This window comes from Mastigoproctus giganteus, chromosome 5, assembly GCF_048544385.1.
Source record: "Mastigoproctus giganteus isolate SK-2022 chromosome 5, ASM4854438v1, whole genome shotgun sequence".
Classification (NCBI taxonomy): domain Eukaryota; kingdom Metazoa; phylum Arthropoda; class Arachnida; order Uropygi; family Thelyphonidae; genus Mastigoproctus; species Mastigoproctus giganteus.
The window spans coordinates 53,762,271-53,775,295 of record NC_143579.1 but is presented as its reverse complement, the minus strand read 5'-3'; the positions used below and the strand labels follow the sequence as shown (position 1 = coordinate 53,775,295).

Sequence of the window (13,025 nt, the reverse complement as noted above, 5' to 3'; positions counted from 1 at the left end):
GAAGTTGTTCAGTTGTTTGTAATAAAAATTTGAGAAAGCTTATTTATTCCCTCAATTGTATATTCCTTCCTAAAAATGAACACTCGTGAGTAGTACATTGAGTTGCGCGGTTTTCCATCCTGCAAAACAAGCAAAGCAACACTAAATAAGCGGTTCACGGGTATATTACACTGAATAGCAAACAAACAAACAAACAACAAACCTAAAAATTATAATTTTCAACTTAAAATTTTGAATTCTATATTAAAATTTAAATACTGTAAATTGTTGAATGTTAAGTTGTAAATCACCACCGTGATACCATTCTATTAAACAGTAAAAAGTTTTAATTTGGTTCCCCCAAAACCTACCTGCTATTCTAAACTGTGGTTTTAATTTACGTGCTTGCCATTAGAGCAACTTTAAAATTAATTCCGGTTTCGTCTACCCATTGTACAAAGAAATGTGTTTCAGATGTTAATTTTATATTTTAGTTTCAGTAATTTAAATAAAAAAATATTTATTATATTTATTTATTATATAAAAATTATATATAAAAAATTATGATTTTCTGTTGAAATTTTTGATTTATCGACAGCGCTCAGCATTCAAAGAATAGAAGCTTCAGAGAAGATGCCTGTTGTAGAAGGTACTGAACTTAGCCTAGCGTGTATAATACAAGGATCAAGTGCTATGAAAGTACATTGGTTTAAAAATGGCTTTCCTCTCAACGTTCAGACTTCCTATCGCAGTATGTGGACAACGCTTGTTCCCAAAAATTCAAAGGACCAATATACAGCCTTGTTAGGTTTTGATAAGGCTCATACATTGGATTCAGGTATGTGAATATTTAAACGAATTATTACAAATGTTTTATTCCTCGTATTTTATACAGAATACTTTGAATTATGAAAATACAAATGTAAATGATGTAAGTAATTCTCAAAAAAAAAATCTGACTCAGTCCCTCATGAAAGATTACTGCTGGAACATATTGGGATCTCTGGTAAGATTCTAAGGTGGGTTTTAGGTTGGCTGCAGGACAAGAGGCAGAGGGCTGTGATTAATGGTTATTGTTAAAATTGGGCTAACGTTAGAAGTGGGGATCCCCCCACCAAAATATCAGTTCTTGGTCCACTGTTGTCTCTGATTTTCGCAAATGACATCGATAACTGCACTCATAGAACATAATCAGATGTACCGCTATATTCATTCCACAAATTAGTATTAGTATAAGCCATAAGGGCGAGGAAGCCACGTCCTTTTGCTACATCAACCAAAAAATAAAAATAAAATAAAATATAATAAATAATAAAAATAATAATTTAATTCCACCACTTCATTCTTCAATTTAACACACGAGAGTCTTCACATATTCAGAGTCTTCACATAACACACGAGGGTTTCACATATTCAGCAACTTTTCATGGTGTATAATTTACTTACGGCATCCAATCTTATTGTCTTTTCTGCTTTTCATTTTTTCTTATTCGGGATGATTAAAAGTATAAAATGTTTATAATAAGATGTAATTAGTCATTTGTAAGGAATGATACCATATATAAGGAGTTATGTGTAATTAGAACACTCTCCCTCTCTCAAGACACCCTTAACATTATTACATTTTATAAAAAAAAATGTTATATTTCATTTGAGTTTTGTATGAAGTTTCGGAACTGCATTTTACAAAAGATGGAAGATCTGCTGAAAAATGTACTAAAGAAGCAGCGAGATTAGTAATAGGTGTACAGAGACTCGTATTCGTACAGGGAGTGACTCCCGACTCCACCTCTGTAAGTTGTAAATTGTGGAAGCCTGTCTCTACCTGGTGACGCGCTCAAGATATTAAAGGCTTTTAAAAGACTGAATGAAGTGAACACCGAAATTCTATTCTTTTCTCTTTCTCAGCTAATAGAAACTACGGGTCATAGATTTAAACTAATAAGGGATGATTCTAGGCTGTACACTGAAAAATTTCTTTTAGCCAAAGCGCTTATATTGTTTTTCTTTCTAATAAGTACTGCGGTAATGCAAATATATGAAAGATCAATTATCCGAACGCGTTCAGCGAGAAATTTGTAATTTCATAGTTTTAAACTTGTTCGCTTTGTGATTACCGGTATAATGCTGGCTTATCGTTGTTCAACTTCCTGGAGGAAATTTTAACACCAATTCACGATATGGAGCTGTAGGATAAACGTTATATTTGAATTCCTGATGCGTCTCTGTGCATGAGCGTAGTTAATGCATGATCATTAACTATGCTCACCTGGTCTGTAGTATAATATTGGTTAGTGTTTGTTTGCTCTATTGTTCAAAATATTACCAAAATGAGTAAATAAGACTATATCGTTGAGCATATATTTGAGATCCACAATATAGGTCGAATTCCAAGTATGTTGAGAGAGAAATTTTCATCTTGGTGATAAGAATAAATCACTAGTTACGTTATCCTGGAAATAACAGAAATGCTTAAGTCAGAATATTTGGCCAAGTAATAACGAACTACTATCTGCATGTCCTAACTTATAATTAGTACGGAAACATAGTTACCATTCAGCTATTGCTCAGCTCGCCCTTTCTCCGACTAGTTTCGATCTTTCACTAGGTTGGCAGCGAGAATGTCCGTAATAATATATGGTGCTGAATCCTACTTAATGTCGAAATGCACAGAGCGCTTTGTTTCCTAAATTACCCTTTCTGGGGATATTTATCGGGTAAACATTTTGAGTCAAAAATTTTAACTAGATAATTTTTTATCTGAGAAAAAATGAAATATAACCTGACATTCCAATAAAGCAAAAGAGAAAATTATATTTATATAAAAAAAAATCCAGGAAGGAAGATTGTCCAGTTAAACAAACCTTCTGGATAAATATTTGCTTCTCCAGAATCTGTTTTAGCCAAAATAGACGATGTTCCCATTTATAATTTCACAGTATTTTAATGCGAAGAGTATACAGTTATGTCCATAACAGAGGCGCAACCAGAAGTTAATATGGAGGTGGTGGAGAGGTGCAGTGTTCAAATCTGACATATTAATTTATTTATTTCCTTTAATTTTTTATAGTACCTTAAAGTGCCTTAAAGTACCTTAAAGTACTAAAACTAACACTAGAATTTTTGTAATAATTTGAAATAATAATAGTAAAATATATGAATTTTATTGGAGGTGTAAATATTCCCTCCTTCTTGTATCTCTCTCTAGTTGCATGATGGCTTATTTGATCATTTTGTATTATCTTTTATACTTGTTACTGGACCTCCCTTGGAATCTATTTCCTCTTGAATATGTAGTTGACCTATCTCAAGCGGAGGCATAAAACGTTTTCTATTTTTCCTCCCAAGTTTGTAAATTGTTCTGGTTTTTAAGTTTTATTTATTTTTGTGGAAATTTCATGAAATATATTTTTATATTTTTTAAATTTTATTTTTAAAAAATACAATTTTTAAATTTTATTTTTTTAATTCTCTCTCTCTCTCTCTCTCTTCTTTAACGTGATATCAAGAAATAGCCAAAGCTTAATGCGGACCTTACTCTTTTTCCGGTCAAATACCTTAAACAGCGTGTCACATTATAAAAAAAACTAAAAATTAAAGAAAATTAAAATGTTTTACTCTGTCTCAACCACTTTTATTCCACAATATATCCCTTAAATCAGCGGTTCCCAACATTTTTTGACTCGCGAACCCCTTTCAACGTAATATTTTTAATGCGAACCACTACGCCTATATTCTCTGAAATCTTATAATACAGTATTTCTGAATTTTTATTATAAAATATTTCCAGTACTACGTTTCTATAAGTGACCTTGCGTAATAATCAATACTTATTATTAAGTATTGTTTATACTTTGTAAAGCAGTATTTAACAAGTATCAACTAGATTTCTAACAGGCTAAGAGTAGAAAACTTGCTTCTTGTCCAAATAATAGCCGAGCATTCTGGTCTCTTGCCAAAAGCTACTGGCCGCAATTTTTACTCATCTCTGTTCCCACCACTGTCAAAACAAGATGGTTCTGTTGCCACATCAGCCAAAGATAATGCTGACCTGCTAGCATCCTATTTTTCTTCCAAACCATGTATTGATGACCTTGGTAAATCACCTCAAACCTTTCTCAGTACACTCCATTCAAGGCCTCCTGTGGTTTTCCGTCAACAGGATGTCAGAAGGAATTTTGATGAATCTGATGCTAAGAAAGCGCCAGGTCCCGATGGTATTTCTCCGCTTGTTCTCAAAACCTGTGCCTGCCCCTGAACTTACTCCTGTTTTGTGTTGTCTTGTTTCACTTTCTTTCAAAGGTATTTTTCCTTCTGCTTGGAAGTTTGCTCAAATCCATCCAGTTCCTAAAAAGAGTGACAAATCCCTTCCATCCAATTAACTTTCCATTGCGATTACTTCTACTCTTTCCAAAGTAATGGAGAAATCAATTAACCGCCAACTCTTAAACTACTCCGTCTGATCAATGATCGAATGTACGGATTCCGTCAGTGTCGATCCACTGGTGATATTCTGGCTTATGTTACCCATTTATGGACAAATTCAATGGAAAAGTTCGGTAAAACTTAAACAGTTGGTCTTGACATCTCAAAGGCTTTCGATCGTGTTTGGCATAAAGGTCTTCAAAACAAGCTTCCATCTTATGGTTTTCCCACTGTTTTTCGTAATTGGTTATCCAATTTTCTCTCTGATCGCTCACTGAGGGTGATGATAGATGGCTCTTTGTCTTCTAACTTCTCCACTAATGCCGGTGTTCCCCAAGGTTCAGTTCTTTCCCTCACTCTTTTCCTCTTGTATATTAATGATCTTCTTCCATTTACCGGAAATCCTATCTTTTGCTGATAATAGCGCGTTGCTTTCCACCATCCAGTTTGAGAAATCTTGGCCTGCTCAAACAGCTTCAACTTTTCTAGTTGAAGCTATTTGAGCAGGGCAAGGTTCCACTGCCAATTCTTAAATGTCGATTTCAAGGTAGTTCGACAGTGGGGCAACGAAAGCTTAATTCCAATCCTTCCAAAACTCAGTCCTATCTTATATCTCGAAAAAAGGATTCCTTTGCTCCTATGCTTATCTTCGGTTACGCTCCGATTTATAGGCAATGTCTTGCGGATTACCCTGACTTCTAATCTCTGTTATGATAAAACATATTACAAATATTGCTTCCTCTGCATCCAAAAATCTGGGTTTCTTTCGCTCTCGGCGTTACTTTTCTTCTAAACAGCTATCCACTCTGTACAAATCGCAAATCCGCCCTACCATGGAACATTGTTCCCACATCTGGGGCGGTGTCCCCAAAACCTCTCTTAGGCTTCTAGATTCCATTCAGAAGAGGGCATTTAGGTTAATTAAAGACTCCTCTCTAACAGAGTCTCTCCACTCTGTCTCATATATGTACTATTTCTGCTGCATGCCTTTTCTACAGATACTTCCATGGGCACTGTTCTGAATTGGCTTATATAGTTTCCCGCCCTGTCGTTCAAAGCAGTTCGAACACGTGCCGCAACCAGTGAACATCTTTTTACTGTCCAATTTCAATCCCACAGAACCAACATTTCTTCTTCTCTCATTTATTCATTCAATTTCTGTTTACTGGAACAACCTTCCTTCATACGTATTTCCTGATAATTACAATTTCTACTACCCAGGTAGTATGAATACATCTTTGGTGTCGTCTGGGTGTATGCATACATGCATACACCCAGATAGCACCATTTGAAAAATGGTATGGGATAAGATGCTCTGTTATCCACATACTGCCCCTATTAGATTTTGGAAAGCAAAAAGGTGTAGGTAGGAAAGTGATAGTACGAGAGGAAGAGGAAAGGAGCAGTTACTCCTCACACTCACTGGTCTCAAACATTCATGAAATCCCCGAATAGGCAAAGCTTCCCCATTTAGGGAAGATTGTTGTTAACTATTCGTGGTAATGAGGGGCCTCATCAAGACCCCCAAGACGGCACCGTTTCGGATCTGATTGGCTCCTCTTCGGTGTGTAGGCAGGCACCCTGGTGTTGCAATAGTGACAACCCAGTTAAGAAGTATAACTCCACAATATTAAAGATGCTTGATGAGGTGTATGGTTTAATCTAAACTAATTTCTTGACTAAATGTGTAAGAGTATGAAAAAGGTTGTTTATGTATGGGTCATGCGAAATATCCGATGCATGCATAATACCTAGGTAGTAGAATGATGGAAGTGCATTACCCATTCATAAACAATAATCTTTTTCTAACTCTTACACATTTAGTCAAGAAATAGTTTTAGATTAAACCATACACATCATCAAACATCTTTCATATTGTGGAGTTGTATTTCATAATTGGGTTGTCGCTATTGCAACAACAGGATACTTACCCATCCACCAATGAGTAAGCCAACAAGCTTCGAAACGGTGCCGTCTGAGTGGTGGTATTCGCCAAGAATAAGTAACATTTCTCCACTGGTGAAGCGTTACTTATTCAAAGCAGTTCAATACCTCGGCAGCTCGTTGTGAAGATATTCACAATATGAGATGTAATCAAACGATGCATGCATCCTATCTGGATAGTAGAAATGATGGAAATGAAGTACCCATCCATAAACAACCTTTTTCATACTCTCACACATTTAGTCAAGAAATTATTTTAGATATTTATTTAACATGATATACTGTAAGATAGTAAACTAATTATAAGGAATTGTGGGAGATGTGATTTCCTTCCTTGGCAATTCTTTAATTTTTATTTAATTTTATTTTACTTTATTGTTTATTATTAGTTATATTTTGTAGTTTACAATAGCAGACGCCATTACAGAATTTTTAGTGCGAACCCCCAGGGATTCGCGAACCACCGGTTGGGAACCCCTGCTTTAAATGTTATAAAATTCCTTTTGCAAAAATAAGTGTAACGATTAAGACAGGATTTGTTTCTTTTAATATTAGGGACATTCACTTGTCAAGTGTCAGACTGGGGAATCATTCATAACAGAAGCATCCATGTGACTGTAATATCTGTACCTAATCCCGTGCTGACTCCATTAACAGCTACAGTCAGTCAAGGAGAAGATCTGGTGATCACGTGCCTTTCGCAAGACGATATCTCTGGAGATTTTGGCTACAACTGGCTGAAAAATGGAAAAATCCTCAACCCCTCACTAGAACCAGAAATGGTAGAGGACCTTTATCCAGCAGGGAGTCGAGTACTGGTATATTCTGCTAAAGCTTCTGCCACTTATACTTGCATCATTACCAGTACAGCAGGAGCAGTGAGGAAGGATAGCGTCATTACAGTTTTAAATAAAGAAAGTGAGTATGTTTTTTTATATACTGATTAGTGTTCATTTGCAGAAATGATTAACCTTTGAGGAAATTTTTAATTTTTTAAGGATTAACTATTCAAACGTTAATATAAGTAATACTTTATGATTCATGATTTTTGCTATTATGTTCGATCAAACAAGTATACTATGAGCATTTTAGTGTATACTTTCGGTATTGTTTCATATTTCAGTATGTTCCAGATCATGTCAATTTTTTATATTTGATTACGTTGTAATTTGCCCTCGTAGGTAGCGCAGTTGGCAGGGTCGCGGTCCTCCCCAAACCGGGTGGAAAAGACCTGAGTTCTGAGTCCCGTCGGTAACGGGAGGAATTTTTTATGGGGCTTTTTTACAACATGGCTGAGTTAGTCGGTCTCAGGCGAGGGTAGCATGGTTTTTTTCTCACGGAAACTCAGATTTTTCGTCCAACAAAACACAGAAAATCGACCTCAGGACACACTTAGTCGCTGGTGCTCCTAAAACGCTACTATAACAACAATAACAACATTGTAATTTGGGTAGTGCGTGTAATGTGTACATATAAATAAAATAAAATAAAAACTCTGGTTAGTCTAGACCTAATGCATTTTGGTCCGGTTAGTCAGTTATTTAAAAAGTTAAATGCTTAAAATCCAAATCCAAAAATCTTATGCACATAGGCATGCATTAAGGTGGAGTGATTAAGACAACTACATGTAAATTGTGTTCTTATTGATTAATTAAAAATAATTGTAATAAGAAAATTCGAAAATTGTAGATCTCTTAAAGTACCATTTATAACTGACCCAATATAATAGCGTAGCTTAATTTAATAAGACTGCAACACTGCACTCCACGTAAATTTTAAAGGCAAAAAATAATAAAGTTTATTGAAACAAGCTGTAAAGAAAACTTTACAGAAAATATTCCAGTAACCCAACCATTCCGCAAAATGATAAATTTTATCCCGTTGTTTTCTTAAAGCATCATTCTGCAAACCTTTCTATCTACCGGCATGCGCCATTTTTTCTATTCTTTCCTAATAAATGCAAAATATTTTTATAGTCAAACTTTGACTATAGAGCGAATTCTCAAAGGGTCATACTTTCGAAAATAGATGTGCCAATTCAATATCTTTTCAAGAGATGGGAGTGAGACAGAGCTGCAGACTTTCCCTATGCTTGGAATCTCCATCAAATATGCTTATACACTGCCCTACCAATTAATATCCGGACACCCCTCCGTGGATAGGGAAACAGGTCCTATGCATACACAGGACCTTCTCGTAACGGAACCTTCTATAAATATGCACACTGGGTTTCGAACAGACAATTGCAAAAGTGAGCATGCAAGGTGACATGTTCAACAGAATTACCTCAACAGTTCAATTAGCATTTGTTGATCACCTCAACAAATGCTAAAAGCCGTTTAACATGGTGTAAGGAGCGCGAATCCTGGACTGAAGAGCAGTGGAAACCAGTCCTATGGATAGATGAGTCGAGGTTCACACTCTACCAGTCTGATGGCCGTTCCTGGGTGTGGCGAATGCCAGAGGAATAGTTCCTCCCTGATTATATCCTCCCAACAATGAAATTTGGTGGAGGCAGTGTCATAGTATGGGGCTCCTTTCATGGTTTGGCTTGGGCCCATTAGTCGTTATCGACAAAACCATGAATATTGTGCAGCACCAGGACATCCTGGACAATTATGCACTTTCAACATTATAACAATACTTCGGCGAAGGCACTTACTTGCATCAGCAAGACAAAGCGCCATGCCATACTGCTCGGGTCGTAACAGAGTGGGTTGAGGATATGGATCTGGAAAAGTTGGATTGGGCAGCCCAGAGTTATGAACTGAACCATTTTGAGCAACTTTGGGCTGTATTGGATCGTCGGGTACGTGCACGTCGAGTTCGCCCAAAGAACAAGGCCGAACTGGTGGCTGCGTTAAGGGCCGAGTGGAGGAACATATCAGCTGATATTTATAAAAAGCTGGTTGAGAGTATGCCGTGCAAATTGAAGGCCGTCATAAAAGCAAAGGGTTTCAGCACAAAATATGAAATGGCACAATAAAAGCTCTTTTGTTTTGTCTAAAGGCAGGTGTCCGGATATTAATGATAGGGCAGTATATATTAAAGTCATTAAATACACACTGGTTCGAGAGCACTACAAATTTTTTTTTGTATAATTTCTAATAAATACTTTCTTTTTCAGCTTATATGTATCATGCACCAACTTCGAATTTGCTAATATTAGTAAGACTGTATTCAGTTCATTTTTGTTTCCTATCATTCTGTTTTATCAACAACTATATTTGTTACTGCTGTGCTTTTGCATATAAACTAATAAATACAATATTCAAAGATTATGTACTAAGAGCCTTAATTGTAATGTAAACAATATTATAATTTACTTCCTTTAGGAACAATCCCATCTTGTCCAGCGGAAGAACATATGGAAGTAAAATGGTCTAGAGCTGCTGCTAATACAGAAGATATTCAGCCATGTCCAGATGGTTACAATGGTATGAATAGTTTTTCTTCCCGACCATTGTTAGTCTATTTTATGCCGTTAAACATTTAAAATTCCATCCTTCTATTATTTACCAAGAATTAGGATCAGATTATGAATTATTTTTCTATCCCTGCGAGTTACTATTCCTATGCTACTTTTAACAGATATTTATAATTGTATGTTACTTGGATAAGATATTGTTTATAATTGGATATTACTGGATTTAAACAGATTTTTATCACTAAAATTTTATTAATAACGTGACTGTGGTTGGCACATGCCTGGTTATAAATACAATTTATCCAGCTCAACTGAATATATGTATAGTTTTATAGTTTGTAGACCATTATTTTCAACGAAAGCTGATGTGCTTGTTACTTAGAGCAGATAGATACTCACTAAAAAAATTAAAACATAGGATTTAAGTACTTGTAATATGTGTTTATCGTTAACCCTTATTTTCTCGCTATCTCTGTCTCTCTCTTTCTTTCATTAGGCGATGTAAAGCGTTTATGTACTTTGAAGAAAGGAAGCGGAGCTTTTTGGGAGCAACCTGATTTTTCTAAATGTCTCTCCAGCGAATTCCTTTCCATCAGAGAAAAGGTAATTTTTCTCAGTCTTGATCTGGCGTGTGTGTCTGTCTGTTGTGCTTGTGGTGTCTTTTATAGCGAAAAGCATTTTGTAAGTATTTTGAAAAGTATTTAAGTATTTAGAGAAATTCCTAAAGAATTTTTCTACAATTTTATTCAGAAAATTCAGTTAAAGCGTGAATTTTGGACCGACTCTTATTGAAGCCCCCCCTCCATTGAAATATAGTGGTTTCACCACTTGTTAAAGGGTCTAAGTTCAAATTCCATCGGTAATCAGAGGCATTCTTAAAGAATTTTAAAAAGTTTATCCTATGAATCGTTCTTGCAGGTTATTTCATTCAGAGGTGTTGTTTTTCTGATGTCAAACGGAGGTTGCATAGTTTTCCCCGTGAATTATTAAAGGTTTTTCTGTACGACAAATCCTTTAATTGACCCTCACCATTTTTAGGCTTAAACTTGACGTGAAATATCTTGTTAGGCCCATTAGCTTATATACATAATGCGCCTGTTGTCTTTACCATGGCAGTTCGTCCATATGTCCGTCCATCCGTCCGTCTATATATAACAACTCGACTCCCAATGGACGAATTTTCATGAAATTTAATATTTGGACCTTTTATAGAGATTTGTCGAGCCAAAAATCCATTAAAATCGCATCAATCGAAATCTGGTAATTATTTTTTTTTTCATACATATCACAGATAGGTCATCCATATATCATATATTGTAGCTGAAGCATTGAATATAATGTTTATTCCCATGCGCTAGTTGGAGGAATGAATAGGTGACGTGGCGGATGCGCAGAAACGAAATTTTCTCGGTTTACGCGTAAAAGTAGTTGCTTTTTGCTCATTTTTTGCTATAAATCATGAATTATTACTATTTACTAACGTACCTGGAATGTAACACACTGCGTACTTAAAAAACTTCTTTTCACTCACAAAAGAATAGGTGATTAATGGGACACTTCGCTATAAGCATATTTCAAAGGGCTTAAGCGCAAAAATCAAAACAGCCTATTAGTATATAAATCTGAAATAAAAAGTTCGATTTTACAATTATATATACTGTATCATCTATATTTTATAAACATAAACGTTACATCGTTATACTGCGATTTTCCAAGTTCATAATGTATTATATTCAGTAAGACAATGTATGCAATTTGTAGTTCACAAATAAAATGCGATCCTAGGCTTTTACAATATTAATGTTAAAATATCTATCATTTCACGCTGTTTTCGTTTTACGAAAACTGCAAGGCTAATTTTAATACTACGCTTGGAAAATTTTAAGATTACTCACGAATGAATTCGTCGTTGATATGGGTTCTTATTTGGATTTTAGACTTTACCAGTACGAGAAGGAATTACGCCACACAGATGATGGCAAACAGACTACCACATGCCAAACTTGACACGCTGTTAAATTTTAATGTTATGCTAAACTTTGATGATAAAAAGCACAACTGCTATCCTCTATTTTGTACATATTGTTTATTTTCTCTCATTCTTATAATTATATTATTAATAATGTAATATTATTATATTATTAATGATTATTAAACTGTTTTTCATGAATTCAGTAACGACACTACAAATTGTGGCCTCAGCGAGATTCACAAAATCGAAAACAAAATATAGTTTTGGAAAGTTAAATAATATAAGTTTAGAATATTCAAGCATATTTAACAAATGTGAAAAACATAAAATAGCAGCGAACTAGATTTCATAAATTAAAGTAGCATTAAAAATCTCGAATCACCAGACATTGGGGTGGAAAAAGCGCTGGTTCGAATCCCGTTAATGATACTATTCCCCCCAGAAATTCGGGTCTTTTTTTTCAGGAAAATCGGCCAGAGAATACACCCAATTTTTGGAAAAAATAAACATGTGCATATAATTTAGTTATTAGGTGGTTCTAATATGACAATTTTTGTACAATATATTAAAAATGTCATGATGGAAACTTTTAAAGGAAAGAAAAAAAAAACATCTGATTTAAAAAAATAGACAGTGGCTCTGTTTGCAGTGTAGATTTTACACTGCAAGCAGAGATGACAAGATGGCTTAAAATGGTCGACTCGTACAGCGAATGTACAATTAAGAATTTTTAAGGCAAAAAATAGAAGTCAACTTACATGTCGAGTTGACTGATACGCCTGAATATAATATTTCCAAGTCCTTGACTAGCGAGATTCGCAGATTAACTTTGCTGGCAACCACTGATTATATTATCAATGCATTACAGGTGAGATGGAACTGACCTTGCTTTTTTTCCAAACGGTTAGATACTTATCTCAATTATATCAGCTTTACATGTTAATTACTAACAAATAACATCCATTAAAAAATTAATGAATCTACTTCAAGAAAGGTCAGAACTGTGTTGGAAGAGTACATAAATTTTTGAGGTTATTTATAGCACTTTGTAAGCGGTATAAAATTGTAGCTAAATATAAATGATAAATTACTCCTGCAGCATTGATAGAACCAACATTTACTCGTATTAAAATATTATTGCCAGTATCCATCTCGTTTCCCTATTTCCATATCATTTGACTTAAAATTCCCAGTATGAATGAAAGAAAATAATTGTAAAATTTGTTTCCTGCGCTTTACCCAAATTATAAATTAATCTTCATAATTAAAATATGGTGC

The 13,025-nt window shown here is 34.9% G+C and overlaps 1 protein-coding gene across 4 annotated transcripts in view; it reads left to right on the top strand.

Annotated features, from left to right (window-relative positions):
• LOC150085398 (uncharacterized) overlaps nucleotides 1-13,025 on the top strand; it is a 650,000-nt gene that overhangs the window by 271,813 nt on the left and 365,162 nt on the right. For all 4 annotated transcript variants that reach the window (XR_016546970.1, XM_090374027.1, XM_090374026.1 and 1 more), the window contains exons 8-11: nucleotides 578-817; nucleotides 6,904-7,266; nucleotides 9,684-9,785; nucleotides 10,272-10,378. Coding sequence is in view for 3 of the 4 variants with exons in the window: in XM_090374027.1 (XP_090230153.1) it covers nucleotides 578-817; nucleotides 6,904-7,266; nucleotides 9,684-9,785; nucleotides 10,272-10,378 (812 nt within the window). In the remaining variant the exon portion in view is untranslated. The remainder of the gene's footprint in view (nucleotides 1-577; nucleotides 818-6,903; nucleotides 7,267-9,683; nucleotides 9,786-10,271; nucleotides 10,379-13,025) is intronic.